This window comes from Centrocercus urophasianus, unplaced genomic scaffold, assembly GCF_019232065.1.
Source record: "Centrocercus urophasianus isolate 14NV4802_14NV808 unplaced genomic scaffold, USGS_Curo_1.0 seq_17, whole genome shotgun sequence".
NCBI classification, from domain to species: domain Eukaryota; kingdom Metazoa; phylum Chordata; class Aves; order Galliformes; family Phasianidae; genus Centrocercus; species Centrocercus urophasianus.
In genome coordinates, this window is record NW_024884722.1 from 17937851 (window position 1) to 17962754 (window position 24904).

Genomic DNA, 24904 nt, shown 5'->3' on the forward strand with positions numbered 1-24904 from the left:
GCCCTGGTGCCGGGGGCGGCTGCTCCGCGGAGCCCCGCGCGGAGCAGAGCTGGGCAGAGCAGAGCAGTGCGCCGAACCGCGGTGCGCGCCGGCAGCAGACCCGCGCAGGGTGCGCGCCGCGGGGAGCGAACAGCAGATTGCGAGCAACCAATGGCGAGGGCAAGTCGAGGTGGCACCAAATTTCCCGCAGCCAATCGGCTCGCGAGGGGGAGGAAAAAGAAAGAGAAAAACAAAAGACAAGCTCAATCTGGTATCAGAAAAAAAAAAAAAAAAAAAGAAAAAAAAAATAGCCAGGCATCATGCGAGAGCCTGGCCCTCGCCATCCTCCTCTTCCTCAGCATCCTTCCTCCCGCCCCCCGGCCCGCCCCGCCTCCCCTCCCGGGCACGCCGAGAGCCAAGCCCCTGCTGCTACTCGCCGCCCGTCGCGCTGACCCCACGCATCTCGCAGCGGGCAGAGGGTCACAGGGAGGCCGGGGTGCCGAGAGCCCGGCCCCGCTTAAATACCTCCGCATCCGCCTCCCCAGCCGCACAACACGCCCGGCGAGGGGCCGACAGCAACCAGAGTCCCGCAGCAGCCGCCGCCACCGGGGACATTCGCGCACCGCCTCCGAGGGACAGGGACACGGCAGCCACATGCCTGCGCACTTGCTACAGGAGGAGGTAAGCGGAGGGCTTTGTCCGCTCCTCGCCCCGTCCTGTTCCCTGCTCAGGGGAACGGCCCGGGCATCCACGCGTGTCCGCGGCACACGTATGTGCGTGTCGGCGCGGGCCACTTCTCGGCCGGGATGTGAAGACGCTCGCTGCGCTCGTAGGGCATCGCTCAGCCTCCGTCGGGAGACGGTGAATGAAACGGCGGCATCTGCCGCTGGGAGCAGCGCCCGGAGAGGCTTTGGCGAGGGGGGAACGATCTCGAATATACTGAGCGTGAAATACGGGCTTGTTTTAAAACATCCATCCAAAGCTGCTAGCAGGGGATAAGTCCTTTGCGGTATGAGGTCGTGGGGATCTGGGGAGTGGAGCGCTCTGGCTGTGGCTTGTATTTATTATTCATTTTCCGAAAAGAAAGGGCTCTCGCTTCGCAGCGTTTTTAAAACAAGTACTGCAGCAGGGAGCGTCTCTAGGACAGACGCAAGGTGAAAGCGGCCAGCTGCCCAGATGAAATGAATGGCTGTGTCTGCATTGCCAAAGCCGAGCAAACATACAATGGGGAGACGGCCCATTTTTGGCAGAAGGCAGCCTGAATAACAACCCGGCACTGGGAAGATATGTGGAGTTAGAGAACATTTGAGATTTTATTTATTTTTTTGTTTGTTTGCCTCCCGGCCGTCACACTCCCCAGGGGTGCAGGGGCTGATCCTGTACTCCTGCTCTCACATTCTCATCCTTCCCCATTGTGCCTGTGCTGAGGAATGGGAGGTAAACCACAGCCCCCTGCCTCGCCTGTCACCAGCACGTGGTGGCTCTTCCCATCCTTTTGTGCAGGTGTTATGACCTTCCAGGGATGGTGTGATGTAAATAATTATATTCCTTTCACCACCTGAAATGGATGCCAAGGACAGTGTGCTCAGACCACGTTCCTTGTTCTTGATGTGTACTTTGGGGCATATCCTGGAGGCTGGGAAGAATCCTGTCCCTGGATCACGCTGGACGTACTAAAATACACGGGACCTGAGATTCAGTGCCCTGGGGGCCCTGGGCTAAAACCTTGGAGCTGCAGCTGGCTGGTTGCCAGGATCACCTATGCAGTGTTTGATGCTGGTAGGGTACGTGGGGGGGGCGTGGAGATGGAGAGCACATCTGTTGTGCACATGAGAGCTGCAAAGTCATTCAGAAAGGAGGGAGAGCTCGCAGAGATGATTTAGTTGATGCTCTCCCTCTCTCAGCTATAGACCCCAGATCGGTTCCTGTCCCATTTTCCTTGGTGAGAGCCGCAGGAGTCATGGTAGCCATGAAAGGATGAAAATCTGTGGTTTTTTTTTTCCTCCTGGTTTCCCTGGTCTCCAGCTAAAGAGCTGCTCACTTCTCCCTCCCTCCTCCAACCCCAATCCTTTCCAACAGGTCTGTAACGATGGAGCTGTTTCACAGCCGTTTTATGGTCCTTTTGATTTAAGGTTAGTTTACATGTGAGAAATGATCTGTTTGATTATATCAGTGTAATTCTAGCAGCAAAAGTATGTTGGTAAAATTCTTCACTTGTCTACTGCAACACAGTAAGAAGTATTTTTTTCCTTCTCTGCTGTTTTCTTTGTACTCTCCCTCCTCCTATGTAACTCTGACTGTGACATAATCTATCACAGAGGAGAAAAATGCAGTTCCAACCTCAGATTCTTATTGTGGAAGCAGCATGTCCATATGGGGAGTATTACCCGTCTAATTATACCACCAGATCTCTGCTGGGAATTTTTCCTGCATAGACAAGTCTTCGGTCTTTTTGGTTTATTGTCTTCCAGCCAAGGAAGAAAACTGTGCCTTCCTGCCAAAATGTCAGATGAGAATATCTGGCACTTTGGAATGGGCAGGATTTTTATTTGCCTAATCTCTGGATGAAAAGCCATTTCTCACAGCTCTTCTTGCGGGATTGCCTCTGAATTCTCCAGCAGCTTGGAGTATCACGCCCTCAGAGTGACATTAATTAGAGAAGCAGGGAGGGTTGGCCAGTGGCTGGGATGAGGGGGCGGCCGGTCCCAGCACAGCGGTGCCTGGGCACACTGGGAGCAGCACGGTGCTCAGCAGCATCTAGGGTTTATCTTTTTCTAGCTAGGGTATGTTCAGTTGTGGAAGGAAAAGCTTAGAGGGCTCCCTGCCTAGCAATGTTACACTTCCCAGATGTGAGGAATCTCCTGGATTTGCCAACTCCTCCCCATAGGAAGGTATGTCTGTAACCCTCTAGTTTCTGCCCTCGGGAAAGGGAGGAGTTGGAGTGGCCATGTAAGCTGCCTGGCCTGATTTGAATGCTTCCCTCAGGAAACTAGGCCATGGCGGAGCGGTGGTCCTTCATATATCCTGGCTGCCCAGGGTTCAGTCTGCTTTTAATTCGGGAGAGCTTTCTCTTCAGAAGGGAGCCCCGCAGCTGCAGGCTCTGAGCTCAGCCATGGCCTCTCCTGCTCCCTCTGGGTTGCTTCCCAGCCCTCTGTGCTGTGCAGCCCACGGCCCCCAGGCATGGAGTCAGGGCTGGGCAGCACACCCCCACCACCCACAGCCCACGTGCACAGCATCTCCGGGTCAGGCCCAGGCGTGCACTTGGGCTCAGGCCTGCGGAAGGGGTGCGAGCGCCAGCAAACACGCAGCTGTCAGGATGGAGGTGGAAATGGGTGATTCAGGGTTCAGTGACCTGTTTCATGAGGGTCAGTCCTGCCTGCTCTTTTCGTCATGCGTGCCTGCTCGGGCGGGCTGTTACTGTGCCAGGGAAAACAAGCATGTGGAGAGGGAATGTTGTGTCATTCTCCTGGTTACAGGAGAAAGCCGGGAGCCAGATCCAAAGAGCTCGCTTCTTATACCTTCCTGTCCTTGCATTGGTGGTCTCAGCTCATGGGATTACCTTCCAGTGCCTCAGTTTGCCTGGTGAAGAGTGAGAGAGGGATAAGGAGCCCAACAGCAGCTGTGAAGCAGGGGCTGTGGGGCTGGCTGGTGTGTAGGCGAGAGGTCCTGTTGCATCCCAGCCTGGATGGGGAGGCATGGGGACACAAAGAGGCTTTCCGAAGGAGCTTCCTGCCGTTACCTTGTGATCCCTACTGGGGTAACACAAAGACGTTGGAGGTTGGGAGAAGCCTGATGATTTTAAAAAAAAATCGTATTTCAGATCATATTTCTCCCCCATCTCTTTGTTTGTTTACAAGATTTCTTTTATTTTTGGCTGGTTGCATACAAGGCCAGACTGAAAGCCCACCTTAAAACCGCCCACTTATAATACTGGAGGAAAATAAAAATCCTTGCAGCCTGCAAAAGAACTCACCAAACCACTGATAGATGAAAATACTGGCTTTCAAGTGTTTTTGTTTACTTTTTGCATGGTTTTCACCATTCCCTTCCTCTCCCCAGAAAGAAAAAGCCCTCTCCTTTTCACAGACCATCACTACATTCTTGCATTTGTAACCACTGATTTCTTGTCTTGTCTTCCCTTTTTCCCTTTCTTGAACACATCCATTGCCATCTCTCCAAGGAGTTCTCCTCAGCTTCCAGCACCACCACTGTCACCTCACGGGTGACCAAGAACGGGAATGCTGCTGTGGAGAAAGACTTACTCGATCATGACACCTTGGCAGCAGAACGAGGCATGGTAGATGATCTCTTTGATGAAACCTACCGTGAGAAGGAAGGCCCCAAGCCCCCTCTGCGATACGTCTGGAGGAATATAATCCTCATGAGCCTGCTGCATCTAGGGGCCATAATTGGGCTGACGATGATCCCTTCTGCAAAGATCCAGACCCTGGCATGGGGTAAGCACATTTCTCTGCTTGTTTCTCAAAATCTGCAAACATGGTTGTTGGGTGGGATTTTTTTTTCTCTCCAGGATTCAAGAAGGAAAAGTAAGTGGAGGTCTTCTTTTAGAACATGCTCAGCCAGCTTCATAGCAAGCTAGGAAACACTAGCAAGTGTCTCCTTTGAGGGAGGAGGATTTGACAGGGACTGCCTGGATGATTAAAGAGCAAACCTCTGCAAGGGCATTAGATAAGATAGAGAGAGGAACTTTCCTTGTGCTTCAGTGCTGCATCCTTGCTGGCTCATGGAGGTCCTCTGCCTGGCAGGCATTTACTATAGGAACTGGCAGAAGTAGGGGCCCAATCTTCTGGAGTATCAGGAGCAGTCCTGATGCTGAGTGGGAAAAAAATAGATCTTTAGACAAAGTGATTCTAGTCTGCTCGACTTTGGAGTAAGACACACCTGAATACAGCGCCTTCTGAGGTGAAGCACAGAAAACATTTGATGGAGCACAATGACAGTCCTGGGAAATTAGAAAGAAAGATATTAGCAAGAGCCCATTCAGGAGTGGCTGGGAATAGAAGATATAGGGAATTTGGAGAGAGGCTGTTGCCCAAAGTAACCATTCCTATGTAAGTCTACAGATACTCCATGTGTTTGTGAGGGGAAAAAGACAAAATACAGTTGTGCTAAGGGTAGAAGTTTATTCTTGTATCATTCTTATGAGAACACAATTAGCCTCCATCATCCCAGAATTAAGTGTGACAGCTTTCAAAAAATAAAAAAGCAGCTCTCCAGGCAGCGAATTCCAATAGAAAGCACAACCAAGCAGAAGGTAGCTAGGAGAAGCTCCTTTTTTTCTGAGACCTATCCCTGAGCAAGAACCAAACTTCTTTGACTGCTTGAAAGACAGCTGGGACTGAGGCCCAAGCTGCTGGGGAGCCTCACTTTCCATGCGGCTTTATATGACCTTCCAAAGGGTTCAAGAAGCCAAACCGTTCCCAGTGGGGAGTTCTAGAGATTGCATCCAGCCCTTGCCTTTCTGTGAAGCAGAGCATCCTGAAAAAGGAAGCCCCAGTCATATTCAGAGACATGCTGGAATGGCAGCAGTGCTTTCAGTTTCAGCAGTGTTCCTGTGAAGTACTCTGGTGGGAGCAGCATTCTGGCCATCCCAGGAGGACAGGCCCCAGTGAGGTCCTCTTGAAGTCTCTTGCACTGCCTTGCTGCCCCTGCTGGATGGGACCCGGGGTGGGACATGCTCTCAGTCTGTCACCCTGACAGCTGTGAGCTATAAGCATTGCATCTGGTAAGGAGATGGCCCCCTAGGCTGCCAGACTTTGTGCTTCCCCAACTACTTAAGCATCTCACAGTAAGACGCCTGGGGATGAGCCCACTGGATGCCACAGGACTCAAGAGTCTGGCTACATCATCTGCAGAAACAGAGGCAGTGTTCTCTGTTCCCACACTGTCAGCATGGCCTTTCAAAGGGATGTTATGAAAGAAAATGTTGCTGGCCTTTCCCTTGTGAAAACTTGACAGGCCTCAAGGACAGGCTGCATTTTTCCCTGGGGCTGGCAGGGCTTGGCAGGACATGCAGCCTTAGCACAACATTGGAGGAGTGTTCCTGGGCTGTCTGTGTGGTGGGGTGTCCCCTTCCCGAGCTCTTGGCTGCAGGCAGGAGCTGCTGACCTGTCTCACAGCAGCGTTCTGGCAGCCCGAGTCATCTAACCCCCACCCAAACAGCTTCGGCTTTACAGCAAGGAGGAGGGTGAAGCTGAGCTGGACCTACTATTTTAATGTCTGCTGAGATGTGCTGTTATTTCCAATCCATCCAACCCATCTCCTTGACCTCTCCTGAGATACACAGGTGGGCTTGAGCATCTCCATTCAGAAGGTAAATGATGCCTTGCACTCTGCTGAGCCCCGTCTTATCCTCAAAATGGTCTGTGAGGCAGTGTCCTTGCAACCATGTGGTTGTTCAGGATGCCTGTATGGCATACTATGGCACTTCTTGGGAATTTGCCCTGCTTTTTTTTCTGACCCCAGTCACTCCTCTTCCTCAGCCAGCTCTGATGTGAAGTACCAGTGGCTGTCCAGCCACTGTGAGGCACTGCATGATTCCTCAGTGGCTTCTGGAGTGACAAGTGTCATGGGAAGGGAAGAACGTGGAATTTGAGGAACTGCATTGTTTTGGGATAGCTGAAGATCCGTCCTGTGTTAATGCAGCTGCAGTGGCTTCAGAGAGCTCCCTGTCCTAGATCACATCCTCTGGAAAAGGACCGTCCTTTCTCTCACTTTGCAGGCCAGACAAGGCTTTTCCAGCACATTCTCTGGGGCTGGGATGCTTCCTTCATAAATTTGACTTCTCAACAAAGCTCCTTGCTCTCTCTTGCACTGTTCTTGTCTCAGCTCACTACCTTTTTTTGAAGGGGCATAGAGAGCCTCTGTAACTGTTATCTCATAGTCTTGCTGTTACCTTCCCAGCAAGGAAAGGACAACAGTTCCCCTTTGACACACAAAGACAGAATAGCAGGGACTTGTCCACAAGCCATGCGCTCATGGCAGAGCAGCTCTCTCAGTTGTAGTTTTGGAGCTGTTGTTTTTTGTTTGTTTCTTTGCTTAGATCATTCCTTCCTGAGGCTATGTACATGTAATATAAAATCATTGTGGTCCCAGATGTTCTCTATTGTGTCAGGTAGCTGATCTACCCTACTGTATTTTTTATAAGGAGCAATCCTCTGCTTGTATCCTCTTCATCTAGGCCAATGTCTCCTTGATGTTTCTGTCCTTCTGAAACCAGTTATATTGGTGACTGTGTCCTCTTTTGTTTTCATTTCTCTGTGTGCTAATTCCTCTTTGTCTCCCAAGCTCTCGAGCCCTGCCTTCATCATTGTTTGCTGTTCTGCATTGCTGTGTGCATTGTATCCCCTGATCTCTTTCTGGTACAGAGCTTCCCAGAACGAGCTGGGATTGTTGATCAGGTGAAAGCTCACCATATTTAAAGCTTTCTGAGCCCTTCCAGTGCTATGGCTTTCTTGCTGGCTCCCCTTTTTAATTACTGTCTTCTATACACTTGACAAAATCTGGTGCAGACAATTTATTTCTAGGAGTTGTGGGCAGATTTTGTTTCCTTTGCCAGACTGATTCTGGAAGGGATGGATGCAAAGGAGTTGGACAGTTTCTCACTACTCACTCCTCCAAAACACGATTTGCATGTTGTCTTCCTGGCCCTCAGGTACATCAGATGGTGATAGCTGTGTTAACCCCTGATGACCCAACTCCTTGCAGCGGTGGCAGAAATATGGATTGATACTTTTCTGAACCATAATCTTGCTGGATAATTTAGGCAACAGACAGCCTGAAAATCTCCAGCAAAATGTTTATAGAAGTCTGATTCTGCTTTCCCATTGAGCCTGCTACGGGCAGCACCTCTCCTAGTGCCCTCTCCAGGCTTAATTTGCAGGCGACGGTGCTTCTCTGCTGAGTGCAGAGGGGAAGTTCTGACTTTGCCAGACAAGGAAGTTAAAGTTTAGCAACAGCAGCTCCTATTGCTCCTTCTAAACACTGTTCCCCTTATGCCGCCTGCATGTGTTTCCTTACTATTGATTCATTCCTCCCGAGAGCAGCAACTGTTTGCTATCCTCACAACCTGGCTAGGTTGGACTGGGAAGCAAACAGAAAACAATCTAGAGCTGTAGCTTTCCCTCCGTCCCTCTAAGCAGAAGCCCAAGGACACCTGTGGGAGGAGGGACAGCTCTTCATGTAAACATCCTTGATGGCTGAATGCAGGTGACAATGCCTTTAGCACATTCCTGGCTTCCCATCATAACTTGAGGTCTCAGTCTGAGCCACAAAGAGGTAGAGGCTATTGAGTCATATAAGCACAACTGAATTGAAATGTTTTTTGATTCATTTTTTTGGGCTGCTGAGTGCGCTTTATTGCCAGTGGTCATAATTCTTTGTATTTCATTTGAATGGGTCATTGGCAACATCACCTGGGATGATGCAAATACAGTGTCTTCTGGATATTCTATACTGCAAAGCCACAGTCATGTCATGGTACTGAACATGACGCTGAAACCTCAGTTGATGGAGTTCTTCAGTCCTTCATTTGGGGGAGCGTGACAGGGCAGCTATGAAAGCCTAGGCTTCTTCATCTCACTTTCCATGTTTCCTTTCCAATTCGCATCCTAATGAGTGATCTTGGAGAAGCTCTTCTTCGTTCCCTGCAAGATGCTCATTCCCTAAGTCATAGTCATCTGTTCAGGGGGACGAACCCCCTGAATCATCAGGGTACTGATTCCTCTGTTCACCAACATTTTTTTTGATTGCCCATATCCTGTTCCTGTTCCATTTATCACGGTCATAACGTACATGTCTGACAGAGCTAATAGCCCCCAGGAAGAGTTCAGGTTTCTTTCAGTCTGTGTGCCCATATATGCATAGCCAGATAACCAGGTCCTTTCCCACAGCACACTTCTGCTCCTTAGATAAAGTACAGTTATTGTATGTGGGCAAGATGCAAGGCAGCATGGAGTTACAGTTAGTTGCAGGACAGCATGTGAGAGAAAGGGACGCCTGAGCTTAGCATATAAATAGGGCCTGTACTCACCTAACCTGGTATTTACTTTCTAGCACCGTTAAAGATGATGAAAGATTGCACAGTTCCATTTCCATGCCCAGTTCACCCTTAACTCACACTTTCTTGCCCCACAGTGGGGAGCTGGGCTACTTTCCTAGCAAGTTACCCCCTACATCCTTGATCCAACATCCACTGCAAGCCACCATTGTATTTTTTTCCTATGGACTCCCTGTTTGTTGTTTCTCATAGAGTATGTAGAGGTTGGAGAGGTATTGCTCTCAGCTCTGGTTTAAACTGCTTGTCATTCTTGGAAATCTACCTCAGCTGCCAAGATGTGCACAGTAGGTTACCCAGAGGTTTTATGAAATCTGCTTTGCGGGGCATAGCAGCCTTTGCCCAAGGGAGAATGATGGTGTGTCACACTCCTACCACTAATAGGAAGTGTCTGCAACATCCAGAAGTGGGTTTAGTTGTTACTGCAGAGTCTGATATTATTCAAATCAGAGTCAAAACCCTGGATTATCTGAATGAAGGAACTGATTTTAGTCACGTTACTAACAAAGCATTTTCTGAATTAAAGATAAGCTTGGTAAGATCCATTTGGCTGGAATGAATGGTACTCTCAAGTGTACTGGTGATCATTATCAATGGGCCTACTTCTAGGAATAAGGAGCTGTCTGCAGGATTAAGTGAATTGGCTGAAATCTGCAAATTTTTGCCAATGATGGAGTTATCTTTTGGGAAAGCAGGAAATGTCCCTTCTCCTAGAGCTCCCATTAGATTGGTAGGTTAGATATTTTTCTAGCCAGCTCAGACTAAGGAAGGGAGCAGAAGAGAAGCCTAACTATGGGCTTGAGCTGTCCTCCTAAATAACTCTAACATAATCTACTACCTTTAGGTTAAAAGAATGCAAAAGAGTGACAACAGCTGAGATAGGGAAGTGAAATCTTTGATTGGGAAATATGGGAGGAACGGGGGAAGCCACTCCCTGGTAGACGCATCTGTTAGATGCACCTCTCCTCCTCCCAGACCAAGCCTATCTGATGAGGGAAAATGCTTTGTACTCAAGTAACTGCACTCTCAAGTTGATATATTACTGCCCTAGTATATGCTTTCCATGGGTTCTTCTCTTGAATACACAGCTTTGAGGGAAGGTTTGCCTTTCTGTTGTTTTGCCTGAAACTGTGGTGCAGGCTGACTTGCTCTAACTGCTCCAATGCTTTCATTTCCTCTCCAGCCATTCTGTGTTTTGTGTTGAGTGCTCTGGGGATAACAGCAGGATCTCACCGCCTCTGGAGCCATCGATCCTACAAAGCCTCACTGCCCCTGCGTATTTTCTTGACTATTGCAAACTCAATGGCCTTCCAGGTAAGCACCTGCTCTTTGTGTGAAAACAAGTCCTCAGAAAGAAGTGCTCCCCTGAGTCTGTGTTTCAGATACAGGGCACAAGATGATGACCGGTTCCTCTCTCCTACTGCCTTTTGTTAGCAAGTAACCTACCCTTTCCATCTAACATTGTGGTGCTGAAGTCCATCTCATTGCCTTCACATTGCCCCTTCAGAGGGTAACTGTGAGATGAACCTTGCTAATGAGATGGGGAAGGACTACTCACCAAGGTCAGGGGTAGGAAAGCTCTCCAGAGCAGGAATGTACGCTTCCCTCAAGTGCATTCTCCAGTTCTTGCCTTCGGAGGATCTGTGAAGGAGGTGTGGATGTGCCAAGTGCTCTCCTGCTATTTGAGTGGCCTCACCCTCCTCTTTCTGCACTGCTGAAAAGAGGGGGGCACATCTGCACAGACTGGGGAGCAAGGCTGTGGAATCTACTGCTGCAGAAAGACCAAGCACTTGAGCATTTAGGGGTAGGCTTCTTTGATTTTGGAATAGTGACTGTGAGGAACAACCCTAATTTGAAGTCCTGCCACTGGCTTGCAGAGAGTCATCCCAGAGCAGTGATGTTTCAAGGAGAGAGGCTTGGGCCCATTCTGAGTGGCCCAGCTGACTTGGAGGCAGCTGATAAACTCCTCAGGATATTGCCTAATCACTCATGAGAGCACTTCATCATCTGCAAAAGCAAACAAGCAGGGCAGTCCTTAGGGACTGCATGAAGTAGCAGAGATGGCCCTGAAGAAGTTAGAGTGAAAACCCTAATTGAATTGGCATAGAAAAATTATCAGTCCCTCCTGTTTATTGCTGTGGAGCAGCTCTAATGGAACTCCATTCTCCAACTGTACTAGAGAGGACTTCATACAGGATAGCTACTGTGTAGGAAATAGTGGGTTGTATGGCAGGCTGTAGCACTTTCTGCTGGAAGAAGGTGCACAGAAAAGTGCTGGTACTTTGCCCTTGAGTAATTTTCCAGCTGAGGTGTGGGGAGAAGGGTAAAGCCCAAGTGGACCAGCTATTTTAGAGCCACTGTCTCACTTTGTTCATTGTGCAGCCATAGAGGATATAATCGTTGATGTGTAATCAGAAAAGGGAGGGAATGTTTTCTCCAGTCTTGGAAAAGTTTCTAAAACACCATTCACTTTCCTATTCTCTGTTAGCACCAAATTAGTTTTTCATGAAGAAGAGGAAAGACCAAGCTGTTGATTCCAGCTACTGGTCCAGTACTCAGCATGGGAATGAGTTGGGTTGCTGTGTATTGGCCAGTCCCATACAAAGACCATCCTTCACATGGTTGTAGGGCAGAAGAGGGAAAGAATTTGCTGAGTTATTGCTATGGGGAACAGACAAAGATGAGAGACAGACAGATATTCCAGCTTCAATAGGAACTAATCCAAAGTTTTACTGAAAATTCAATACCATTCCTCTTGAGTTTTTTCTTTTAATAGTTACTCTCAACGAGATCAAGAGAAGGTTTATTTGCAATTTACCTCATTCCTATTGTTGAGAGCAGCTCTAAAATCGGACTTGTAACTATTCAAGACAGAAAAGATCATAGATTGTCTTATCTGAGGTCCTCCAGAGAATGCCTGTCAGCTGATCAAAGACCTGTGGCTTCTGGTTTCAGAGAATTTGAGCCCTATCTGGCTCTTCCATTGTGAAGACCAGATAGCTGCAGTGCAGCAGAAGCTCCTCTGGTTAGAGCCTATAGGCTGGAAACTGCCAAGGAGGGAGGGTTCTCTGAAGCTTCGCCTGCTGACCTAAGAAAGTCAAGGTTGCAGCTAGGGCTGGTCCCAAGCTAAGATCAGTAGAAAAGAGATATGCTAAAGTTTGGATCAAGATTCTGAGTTTTCTGCCTTGAAATCTCTGATATGTGTTTGTACACGTGGTGTGAAAGACAAAATAGTACCGTGCTCTAGCTTGAAGGCCTGGCCTCTCTACAGATTTGTGCCTGCTACCTCCAGCAGAAGGCATAGTTCATAGAAGCCCTATGTTAGTAATGAGATTAAGGAGTCTCTCAGAGACTCCTCTAACAGAGGAAACAGAGAAAATAGAGATGTGCATAGATCTGTTTCTTGCTTTCTAGGATGCTGTAATACATGGCTTTAAGCAAATTAAGATCTTGCTGTAGAGGAATGAGTACAGGCTCATTGAAATCTATTCTTAAAAGTGGCCAAAGCAAGTGTTTCGTGATACAAATGATGAAAGCTTTGACATTTTTCAAACCATATTGATTTCCTAGCTCAAAATGAATGGGCAAATTTTGGTAACTCTCATTGAAGTTGTGTATTTCTAAATCTTTTAAGATTGCTTAATTAAAAAAAAAAAAAAAGTTTAAAAAAAGGATTGCCCCCAAGTCAAACAGATTTGGCAATCCCAGGAAAAGTAAGGCAGGCTGACCCATGGAAAATGTCACTGTAGAGTGAAGGGGCAGGTTGATCAATACCTACTGGCAGCTCTAGGGACATGGTCAAGAGACCAGTGCGTGCTGTGTGAGGGAGGAGGCATGAACTGGCCAGTTAGGACTGGGTGTTGTGGGGTGGGGGAACAAACAGAACCAATCAAAGCCTGTGATGCTGTAGAGGATGTGCAAACCAAGATCTAAAATTAACTAATTAAAAACAACAACAAAAGAGAGTAAAAGAATTAAAAAGAAAAAAGAAGCAGATGCTAAAGAACAAAGAAGATCCAACCTCTGCTTTAAAAGTCAAAAACCTCAAATCCTAAAGAAAGACAGAACGACTAATACACATTCACGTCAACAGGATTTTGTAGGCCCTTTTGTAACTTTGAAGGGAGCATCTCAACCCTTAGCCCTAAGTTTCTGCTCATCTTGCCTTGCAGAATGACATCTATGAGTGGGCCCGGGACCACCGTGTCCATCACAAGTTCTCTGAGACAGATGCAGACCCTCACAATGCTATGCGGGGCTTCTTCTTCTCCCACATCGGCTGGCTGCTGGTACGCAAACACCCAGATGTCATAGAGAAGGGCCAGAAGCTGGACCTGAGTGACTTAAAGGCTGACAAAGTGGTGATGTTCCAGCGGAGGTAAGTAGTGGGGTGTGGGATAGAGCGGGAACCCCATAAGCGAGCTAGGGAGCTCCTTTGGTGGACTGTGAAAGGAGGTGTGATGTCATGTGAGGAATGTGAGTCCTTGGTCTGCCTGAGGCTTTGCCATGGGATGAGCTCTGTGAGAAGTCAGCTGTGCCTCTTCTATAGGAAGCATTTAGAAGCTGGTGCCAGGGTTCCAGCCCTCCCACACCCCTTTCTCACCTTCCAGCCTTGTAGCACCTCACTCATGGGCTGAGTTTCTTACCACAAGCCACAAGCCTGCTTGCCCACAATCCCCCTGCTGCCTGGGCTGGCCCAGAACCCACCTATGCGTGCCTCTGGGCCATCCCTGGAGAAACTGTGGTTCATGTTCCAGGTCATGCCTCTGCCTCCCTCCCATCGGTCTGCTGGAAAGAGAAGAAAGATGAGTTGAAAATGGGGACATGAGAGGGGCAGTCACTAAGGACAGTCTTGATTCATTTGTGCCTCCTGTGTGGAGTGTCTGTCATCTGTTTGGGGCTGTACTGGGGCTCACCTTTGGAGAAGATGAGCTTGTCACCAGGGCTGCTCTCCTACTTTTTGTGAATTTTGCTTGTGGATCACCAGAGTGGCTCAGCTTCCCCTACTCCTATCCTTCCAGTGTGAGAGACCCAGTATGCTCAGCTATTTGAACAGGGCAAGCATCGTCTGCTTGCATTTGTCTGTGGGGTATTGGCAGACAGGGCCAGGTGCAAGGAGGAGATGCAGCACTTGGCCAGAGCTGGAGAACAGACTTTCCGTGGAACCTTCTGCAAATGTGGCATTGCCTTATAGAGACCAGCATAGCTAAGGGATAAATGGGAGATCAGGAAAAAGGCAGCAATTGGTGTCTGGACTTACTGTGATGGGGACATTTCTACATATGTGTGGCTGGGACATATGTGTGGCAGGAGTTTAGTCCACATCTCTTGCTCAGAGGTAAGACTTGGAAGTCTCCAGCAAGGGCTTCTGTGCACCCAGGGTAAAATATATGGGACTCAGCATTGAGATATTTCTGCACTTGATTTTCCCTGTATGACTCAGACAAAAAAATCTCCCAAGGGAGGACTGAACCAGCCCTGCATCTGCCACTGAACAGTTTCCTCCTGGTCCCTTCTTTTCCAGATACTACAAGCCATCGGTGGTGTTGCTGTGCTTCACGCTGCCCACTGTAGTGCCCTGGTACTTCTGGGATGAATCCATCATCATCAGCTTCTTCATTCCAGCCATCCTGCGCTACACCTTAGGGCTCAATGCCACCTGGCTAGTGAACAGTGCTGCTCACATGTTTGGCAATCGGCCGTATGATCAGAACATCAACCCACGGGAGAACCCACTGGTCAGCGTGGGGGCCCTAGGTACGTTCAGCATCCATGATTTTCACTGCTGGTGCTGCAGCTGTTTATGGAGATTTCTGTGAATCCAGGTGTCCTCATTTCCCCTACATAATTCCTCTCCTGCCCTGCAGCTTTTGTATGTGGACGTGTTTCCCGGTCTAGTCAGTGAGTACATAAGGGCAGTGGGGTTATCAGCTTCCACTAGCCTCTCTGCAGCCTGGAAAAGACTCTGTTAGACTTAGCACCTCCTTATCTCAATAGCAGTTTTTTTATTTACCTTGCTCCAAGGTCTCTCTGCCCTGTTTACCAGACCAAAAAATTTGTTCCGCAGTCTCAGCTTATCTCTCTTAGATTTATCATCTTAAACATCTTCTGGAAACATCTTTTCGATTTTGGCATTAGGACTGTTAATTGGCCTCTCTTGGTTTGTCATGGACTTGATGCAGGTCTGTCAGGTAGCTCAACCTATACTAGAAGGTGTCTTATTGTGGCAGAGGAAAATCCATTAGGATTCTCCCAGTTTATTGGTGCAGTCTATGAACAAGAAGTTTTATAGGCTCCTGGCTGCATGCTCATTTTCTGCCAAAGTCTCATAAGTCCTCTCTGGCTGTCATCACCTCTTTTGGGCCAGCACAGGCTTCCTCTAGTGCTGGACTATTTCCAAATGAAATGGGGCAAATTCACAGAGGAAAAACTGCGCTGAGAGGAGAGAGCAACCTAGAACCAATCCAGAGCCTGTTGGAGGGCTGTGGTGTTTGGGCCAAGTGAAAGGGGCCCTAGCCTAGAGCTCTTCCTATCTTCTCCTTGGTCTTGTTTTGCAGGAGAAGGTTTCCACAACTACCACCATACATTCCCCTACGACTACTCCACCAGTGAGTTTGGCTGGCGCTTCAATTTAACCACAGCCTTCATCGACCTCATGTGCCTCCTGGGGCTGGCCAGCGATCGCAAGAAGGTCTCCAAAGAGGTCATCTTGGCCCGGAAAATGCGGACTGGAGATGGGAGTCACAAGAGCGGCTGAGTTCCTACTCCCCTTCGCACACACATCCACACCTCTCCTTCCTCCTTTTTCTCCCTTTCTCCTTTCCTGATCCCTCTGAACACGCTGGACAAAGGTTTAATGTTCTGTTTACTAACTACTGAATAATGCTACCAGTTTGCTTACGATAATGATAATGAGTTTTAACCTCCTCCATGGTGTATTTTACGTGATGTATTTAAGACCTGGAGCTCTGCCTCTGTAACACCAGGCTACCCCTTTCCCCCTCCCCTGTCCCTTTTTGTTCTCATTTCTAATTCCTCTGCCCTGTCTTCTGCTTTACTTCATCCCTGCCTCCCCAGGTGGAGGAGCTGGTGGGAAGCAGCCTGGGCCATTGCAGCCCTCTGCATATCACAGTGCTGAGGGATGCCCATACCATCCAGCTGAAGAGTTAAGCCAAAGTCAGTGTGACCATCTCCCCAAAATTCCCACCTCTCCTTCCTCTGTCCCTCCTTTCTGAAGGGCTGCTGATGCTTGGCATGGCTAAACTGCTGTCTGGGATAAGCAGCCCTGTCCCTTTCCCTTACTGTTGGGTGCAGAGTGTGGGGAGTGGTCTCCTCCCCACCTCTCAGCCCTCTGGTGGTGGGAGGAGAGCCCCAAAGGTGTCTGAGAGCTCCAGGCAGATCTTGGGTGGTTTTGTTGGGTGCAGCAAAGATTTTGCCAGCAAATAGGATGTGCCAAAACTGAGAGGGGGAGAAGGATGTAAACCAAAGCTTCACCACTGTATTAAGCTGCTTTACATGCTGGAGGAACAGTGTCCCCACAGATGTCCTGTTGTCTCTGTGTGCCCCAGGGTCTTGGTGCAGGGACACAGGAGATATGGCTGGTATGGCGAGGGAGCACCTGTGTGCTCAGGAGGGTGTGAGGACATCTTGGAAGACCTACAAAGCATGTCTTTCCCTCTGCATGGGCTCTCGATTAACAAGTGCCTGACAAACACTGAGATGGAGCGAGGCGGCAAGGAGCTGAGGGGGTTTTGCAGTCCCCAGCTCCCTGAGGGTTGGGGATGCACTCTCTAGAGAACACAGGAAGAGAACGCAGCTCCTCCTTAGCCCCTTAGCTTGTTTCCTGGCCCCCTGTGACTGCCAGCCTGCTGCTCAGCCTGGTGAGCAAGCTGCTGTCCCGCTATGCAGGCAGCGCGGGTGGTGAGGCAGCGCAAAGGTCGGTTATATCATCCAGGCCTGAGACAGCGTGGGCAGGCAGCTGAAGGGCGTGTTGGGAAAAAGAAGTTCCTGTGGGTGTTGTTTCCTGTAAGCTGCATAGACTGCAGCAGGAGTTCAGGCAGTTGGATCGTGGGCACAGTGGCCCCTCACCAGGCTGAATGTGCTTTTTTTTTTTCCTCCTCAGCTTCCCTCACCATTATCCACTTTTATTTTTGCAATTAGTTGTAGCAATAGTATCAATCATGTTGCTTAAACACATGGATGGAACGGGAGGAAAGCATAAGAGGTGACAGGAAGGGGTAACACTGGAGCAGATTGGCGGCATCCCCCTGGTTCTGGGGGCAGCTCATCTGCCTGGCCCCTTGCCACGCTCCCTACAGAGCAGCCTGGCAAGTCTCCCTGCAGCCAGCTGCTGTGGCTTTGCTGCTCCGAGACATGTGGGAACCAGGACAGCTTTGCAATGCTCTCTGTAACTCTCTTTAGCTCAGGACTCTCCTCTCCTTTCCCCTCCCTGCCGCATCCTTGTCACTGCTCATCAGTAGGACCCTTCTGCTCTGGGGTACCGGGACTGATGTGAACTCCAGCTGAGGGCTGTGACGTGGAGCTCACAGCATCCCAAAGGTAGCGGCACCAGACTAAAGGCAACATCCTTACAGCCCTGCTGCTTTGTTGGGGTCAAAGGGGAGAAACACCCTTAGCTCTACAACTGTGGGCTGCCTTCACCAAACCCCTGTGAACTCCTTAAAGTCTCCAGAGAGGATGAGGTGCTCCAGACAGTCCTGTGAAGGGGGGAAGGTGAGGAGAGCGATTACTTGCTCTTGGTGCCCTCAGCCTGCGGCACGACATACCCTGTGGCAGATAAGTGTGCATGACATGCTGCAACAGCTCACGTCCTCCCAGCAGAGAAAGCAGGGCCTGACTGACACCAAGGGTTCCTTTTGAATTTCAAGTGCTGATTTGGGTCCAGAATTTGGAATTAGGGTGGAAGCTGAGGAACAGTAACCAAACAGTCCTGGTGTTTGCCCAGTCACTTTCAAGGTGGATTGGCAAATATCTCTGGGTGCCTTAAATCTTCCTTTAATATACATAGAAGTATTGACAGCTGCTTGCTGTTTTTTGTTTTGTTGTTTTTTTTGGGATTTTTTTTTTGCTGAATTATGAACATTTGAGGGGTTTCTTAATTATTTAATTGCCTACATTGAACTGTGGGTGCAGGTGATTTTGAATGTACTTGAGTTAGAAATTTTTGTTAGATTAAGAAACAGATAGAACATTTTAGGTAGACTTTTGTTTGATATATATATATATATATTTTTGGTGGCATGTTTGTATCCTGGATGCATTGTCTGTATGTTCACTGTAAATGAGTCTGTGAGAGGTAGAAGCGGATGAGGTGGCAGCAGAGCCGTTCCCTGAGCCCAGGTGAGCACCTGCCTGCTGTGCCGTCTGGGACAGTGTCATGTCATGCCTCAGTTTCCCTGCACAGGGCTGCATGCTGCCCACAGGGAGAGGGAGGGAGGCAGCAGCGCACCATGTGCACACTGATGCTGGAGGAAGCACTTTCCAGGCCCATTCCCAATCCCGGTGGTATCACAGAGAGCAAGTGTTGGGTGCTTGGGGAAGGACTGGAGAGCTGAACCTGCACGCTGCCTGAGCTCTGTCACTTGAGAGTAGGATACAATTTTTCACAGCTTAGGGATTTCTGCATAGTAGTATCTCTCTGTTTTGTGTACTGGAAAAGGAAAAAAAAAAAAAAAAAACTTTTTGAAATAATTTCTACTAATATGGAAACAGACATCTGGTTGTGCTGATCTGAAATTTTATTTGTTCATAATAAAAATGTTACTTTAAGACCTGTTGGACTTCCAGCGTGACGAGCGGGACTGGACTAAGCACGAGAACTTAGGAGGCACACTGTCACCCACGCCTTTTGCTGAGCTGGCCTCAGCAGTCCTCATGGGTCCCTGCCAAAGCGGGATATTCTGTGTACTTGGGCTAGAAGATGCCAATCCTCAGTCCTGCTCCCTCCCACTGTTGGCAAGGAAGGGGAGATCACCCTCTGCCTCCGTAAGGGTGCTGAGCGAGCAGCTCATGATGGCTGCTCCCTCCCTGCATGCCTGCTGCCGGCTGCCTGCGCCGCGGGTTACTGCAGGTTACCCAGCCGGGCCCTCTGCCAGCACCCGCGGCCGCCGGCCGTGCATGCGGCACAACACGTAATACCGGCAGCCCAGCCCCACGTCACACGAGTTCATTCACCTCGGCCAGGGGAATTTTCCTGCTGCTGCCGGCCCTGCTCTCCCCCTCACTTTTAGAAGCTGGAGGGAAGTGAAAGAAAAAGGGGCAATCCCCCCACCAAATATCGCTTTAATTGCTGGTTGCTTCTCTCCTGCCTCACCCAAGCACCCTTCAGACAGAAATGGGGAGTGAGGCCCATGCTGCGTAGGCCCAACTTGCTGCACTTGGATGCCGGGTGCACACAGCACGGAGGCACTGCAGCCCTGCACACAGCGTGTGGATCTGGGCACAAAAGGCCCATACTCCGCTTCCCGGGCTGAGCTTCCCAGGCTGAGCTCCGGCCGCAGTGCTCTGCCCCAGGGTGGGGGGCACAGTGGGGTCTTCATGGCTGCTCTGGGCTGGCGAAGTGCTGCTGCTTGTCATATCCAGCGATCTTCTCATTCAGCACAACCCTCTGAAAACAAGCGACGCAGAAGGCCTATCTCCAACCCCGATTATTCAGAAAAGCCTAAAAATAAAGTTAATGATCCCTCTGCCTGCGTTTCACGAGAGCAGAGCTCAGATCTCTGCCTCTCCCTTTTTCTCCAAGGCTGTCATTAAATTCCCTGCCCAAAGTACACCTTCTGGCCCTCTGGCGCTGCCAGCTCAGCACTGAGCTCGCTGCCTGGAAGCGTTTTAAAGCGATTCCTGTTCCCCCTTCTCTGCGTGATCTGTGAATTCGGGGTGCCATCCCGACGCACCCTAACTCTGCTTCTTTGTGGGTCTCCCCTCCACCAGGCTCGGACGGGTTAAGGCGCTGCTGGGAAGAGAGGGCAGGGAAACAAGCCACCGCTTGTTCGCACCCACCGGCGGGAGGGACCGAGGGCGCAGCCTGCGGGCGGCCAGGTGCGGGGCTGCGGGCACGGCCCCTAGCATCCTTGCCTCTCCGTCTGTCCGGGAGCCCTCGGCACCGGCCAAACCCGCGGACACGTGGATGCGGCGACCCCGCTCCCCACCCCCCGGCTGGCGCCAGGCAGTTCGGCCCCCGGCTGGTGCAGCCCTGCGCACGCTGCTCCCGCCCATTGGCTGAGCCCAGCCGCAACGGCTGACGGTGCACAAAAAAAAAACAACAACGGGGAGGTGGGGCAGGCTGAGTTTGCCTGGAGGTTACTGTCGGTCAGCCCACGGCCTCCCAGAGCGTGACGGCCCCGGCTGTTTACAGCAGCCCGCAGCTCCTGACCCGCGCAGGGCCAATCGGCGGCTCGCCTGCCTTGTGTGATCCCGCTTAGCCCAATCCGCGGCCCGGCCTCTGCGTTTCGGCTCCGCTTGCGGGGCCGCCCTCCCGCCGCGCCCCGGGCCCCGCCCGCACCCGGCTGCAACGCGGCCCAAGCACGCGGGGCGTGCAGCGTGCTGCCGCCGGAGCCGCTGCCGCCGGAGCCGCCCCCTCCAGTTCTCGTGCCGCCCCTGCTGAGTGCGGGCCCCTGCAGCCCAGCGCTGCCCCCGACCTGATTGTGGCGCGCGCTGAGCTCTGGGGAGCGCGAGCCCCTGTGGTCGTGCATGTCTGTAAACTCATGCATACGTGAAGCTCAGTGTCCTGTATACGCACGAATGCTGTGCTGTGGATCCGGTCTCTTTGTTGCTGAGCGCTGCCGTTGCTTCTGACCCAGCCCTCCCTGGCTCAGAATTCTTAACTACAGCAACCTGTCAAACTTTTATTTGTCGTTAAGCTATATGGAAAACCATAGCGCTTTGCAGAACAAGCAGGATTTCATAATGGAGTGACAACAGCTGTGACATGACAGTTTGGCATTGTAACAAACACATCTGCTAATCTCACGTGGTTTGTCTCTTTTAGTTCTCCTAAAATAGCTTTTTGCAAAACCCTGCTCTCTGGTGCTCCATCAGCAATGCTGCCCACCCTTCTCTAGGTCACCTGGGACCCGCACTTGGTGTGTGGTCATTGTGACAGGCAGGAACATGGGGAGACTCATGGCCCTACTGTTGTGCTTCTGTCTTTTCGAGCTGATGGATTAAGCAGCAATGATCTAGATAATAGCTATTTAGCTGCCATTTGATCACCTGAAATAGACTCAGCCTGACCCTGAATCCCAAAGAAATGATGCTGGGATACGTTGCTCCTGGGTGACCACCAGGAAGTGCATCATTGGAAAACTGAGGTAAGTGATGTCAAAATCCTGGAAAGTTACAGCTATGATGGAGGTTCCAAGGCCCTCCCACCTCCAGCAGGTGAGCATGTCAGGCCATGCTGCGCTCACCTGCCCTGAATTCGCTTCTTAAGGGTAAAGGGGTCCAGGAAGCCTGGACGCTCCTCAAAATGGAAATCTTAAAGGCACAAGAACAGGCTGTCCCTGAGTGCCGTAAGGTGAGCTGTAGGGGTAGACAACCAGTGTGGATGAGCCAGGAACTACTGTTGAGACTCAGCGAGAAAAAGAGAGTCTACGTCCTCTGCAAGAAGGGACAGGCTACTTGGGGAGATTACAAGGAGGTAGCTAAGGTATGCAGGGAGGAACTAGGAAGGCAAAAGCCCAACTTGAACTCAGATTGGCCACTGCAGTAAAAGACAATAAAAAATCCTTTTATAAATATATCACAGCAAAAGAAGAAACAAGGATACTTTTCATCCTATGCTTGATGCAGCAAGGAATGCGGCCACTGAGGACAAGGGGAAGGCTGAGGTCCTCAGTGCCTTCTCTACATCTGCCTTTAATAGCCAGACCAGTTATCCTCGGGCATTTTACACCCTGATCTGGAAGTGTGGGATGCTACTCAGAATCTACCCCCAGCAATTCAGGTAGAGACAGTCAGAGAGCTTCTCCTCCATCTGGACTGTCACAAGTCCATGGGACTGGATGGGCTGCACCCTTGGGTGCTGAGGGAGCTGGCAGGGGTGACTGCCGAGCTGCTCTTGGCCATCTGTCAGCACTCCTGGTTAACTGGAGAGGTCCCAGGGGATTGGAGGGTTGCTGATGTGACTCCCATCTACAGGAAGGGCCGTAAGGAGGATCTGGGGAACTATAGGCCTGTTAGCCTGACCTCGGTACTGGGGAAAGTAATGGAGCAAATCATCTTGGGTGCGATCACACAGCACGTGTGTGGTGTCCCGGGGATCAGGCCCAGCCAGCACAGGTTCATGCTTGGTCGTGCTTGTTCATGCAGGTTGTGCTTGACCAACCTCATCTCCTTCTACGACTGGGTGACCAGACTGGTAGATGAGGGGAAGGGCTGTTGATGTAGTCTACCTAGACTTCAGCAAAGCCTTTGACAACGGTCTCTCACAGGCTTCTTCTGGGGAAACTGGCTGCCTGTGGTCTGGGCAGGTATACACTCCTTTGGGTAAGGAACTGGCTAGAGAGCCTTGCCCAGCTGGTAGTGGTTAATGGATTTAAGTCTAGCTGGTGACCTGTTTCAAGTGGTGTCCCCCAGGGGTCAGTACTGGGGCCCATCTTGTTTAATGTCTTTACTGATTACCTAGATGAGGGGATTGAGTGCACCCTCTGTAACTTTGCAGATGACACCAAGTTGGGAGGTGGTGTTGATCTGCCTGAGGGTAGGGAGGCTCTTCAGAGGGATTTAGATAAGCTGGATCACTGTGCTGAGGTGAATGGGATGAGGTTCAACAAGGCCAAGTGTTGGGTCCTGCACTTTGGCCACAACAACCCCCTGCAGCATTATAGGCTTATGGACGAGTGGCTGGATGATTGTGAAGAGGAAAGGGACTGGGGGTGTTGTTTGACGCTCGGCTGAACTTTAGCCAACAGTGTGCCCAGGTGGCCAAGAGGGCCAACGGCATCCTGGCCTGCATTAGAAATAGTGTGGGCAGCAGGAGCAGGGAGGTGATCATCCCTCTGTGCTCAGCACTGGTGAGGCCGCACCTTGAGTACTGTGTTCAGTTTTGGGCCCCTCACTACAGGAAAGACATTGAGGCCCTGGAGTGTGTCCAGAGAAGGGCAACGACACTGGTGAGGGATCTGGAGCACAGATCTTATGAGGAGCGGCTGAGGGAGCTGGGATTGTTCAGTCTGGAGAAGAGGAGGCTCAGGGGAGACCTCATTGCGCTGTGCAACCTCCTGAAGGGAGGTTATGGTGAAGAGGGATTTGGCCTCTTCTCCCAGGGAATGAACAGGACCTGGGGAAATGGCTGCAAGTTGTATCAGAGGAGGTTTAGGTGAGACACGAGGTGAGACACGATTTTCTCTCAGAGAGTGGTCAGGTATTGGAATGGCTGCCCAGGGAGGTGGTGGAGTCGCCATCCCTGGCAGTGTTCAAGAGGCGTCTGGATGAAGAACTGCGAGATATGGTTTAGTAGCTTGTGGTAGCAGTGGTAATGAGAAGATGGTTGGACTAGATGATCTTATAGGTCGTTTCCAACCTTGTGATTCTACGAATTCCCTGCCAAAATTCCTTCATCTCAACCGAGGGCTGAAGTATCTCTTGTCCCTGGCAAAGATGGAGGGGGCAGGTTTCAACCCACTAACGCAATTTTAAAGTGATGCATGAGATCCACGCAGGTTAAATAAGCATCTTTTATAGCCGGGAGAGACAGGGAGGTGGTTCCCAGGGTGACTCACAGCAGCAGCCTGAGATACCCAGTTTGGAAAAGGATGAATCACCTCCTACTGGTGCCTCTCTGCCTTTCATACCTCCATTGAGTTGGATGAGGCTGGTGCAATGGGCCCCTCTCCTGGGTGTTAGTGGTGGGAGCCCTCAGCCTCCAGTAGTGACCTCCAGAACACAATAAGCAACATGAGCTGCTCTCAGAGCAGTGGCTATGGCTGTGGCTCATATCATCCTTGTTTGGGAGCTAAGGAGGTTCAAAATGCCCCCAAGAATTACCGGAAATCTGAAAAGCCGAGCTGAGCTTGACTGATAAGAGTTCTTTTTTTTTTTTTTTAACACAGGAGATGATAAACTTCTGGAAAATGTTGCCAATGGGCAGCCTGCATCAGCACGTGCCTTGCCGGGAGGGCTGAGACTTGCAGCAAGGAGCTCCATAGCAGGCTAAGTATGGGTCTGTGCCCTCCAGCAACCACACACCCCAAATTAGCATAATGTCTGATGGTACATGGTGAATATCCCATCTTAGGGAATGGAGCTCAGTGTGCCACTCCCAACCCACAAGCCCATCTCAAACCCGTAAATGTGAGCATGCTCTTTGAGCTAATGAGCACACAACGTACTGGGATTGATGTGGTGGAAGAGATTGTGGACCCATGAGAGTCTTCAGGAAATATCAAGGCTCTGTAAAAGCACTGCTAACAATGCACCAGCTTTGCTTTAATGTTCGTGTGCAGTTTATTTTCTGTGTTTATGAAAATTTTGTCTCTCTACAATTCCTGTTTGGCTGCATCACGTGCAGGCAGAGCGTTAGGGAGTGTATAAAAAGAGCATAAAAAATGGATGTTTTCTCTTTGCAGAAGTCAGCTATACCAGAATTAGCTTTCATTTGGATTCAGGGCAAACCTGAGAACCAAAGGAAAAACCCATTGGTCGTTTCAGATCTATCTGCAGACAAAGAGCTGGGATTTCCCGGCTGTCTGTTTTCTCCAGGCTGTTGTCTCTTTCAGTGTTTTATTTCCTTTCCTTTTGATTTGGACTTCTTCCATTGTAACAAATGTAATCAGCACTTTTGCATACAAACACAGCTGAAAAACCTTTTCCAAGCAAAGGCCAGAAACA

The 24904-nt window shown here is 50.2% G+C and overlaps 1 protein-coding gene across 1 annotated transcript; it reads left to right on the forward strand.

Moving 5' to 3' along the window:
• The first annotated feature begins 436 nt into the window (after positions 1 to 436).
• SCD (stearoyl-CoA desaturase) lies at positions 437 to 18844 on the forward strand. The gene is made up of 6 exons (XM_042818720.1): positions 437 to 660; positions 4160 to 4436; positions 10239 to 10369; positions 13228 to 13433; positions 14580 to 14812; positions 15613 to 18844. The coding sequence occupies exons 1-6, from the start codon at positions 634 to 636 to the stop codon at positions 15810 to 15812; spliced, it is 1074 nt and encodes a 357-aa protein (XP_042674654.1). The 5' UTR covers positions 437 to 633; the 3' UTR covers positions 15813 to 18844.
• The last annotated feature ends 6060 nt before the right edge of the window (positions 18845 to 24904 follow it).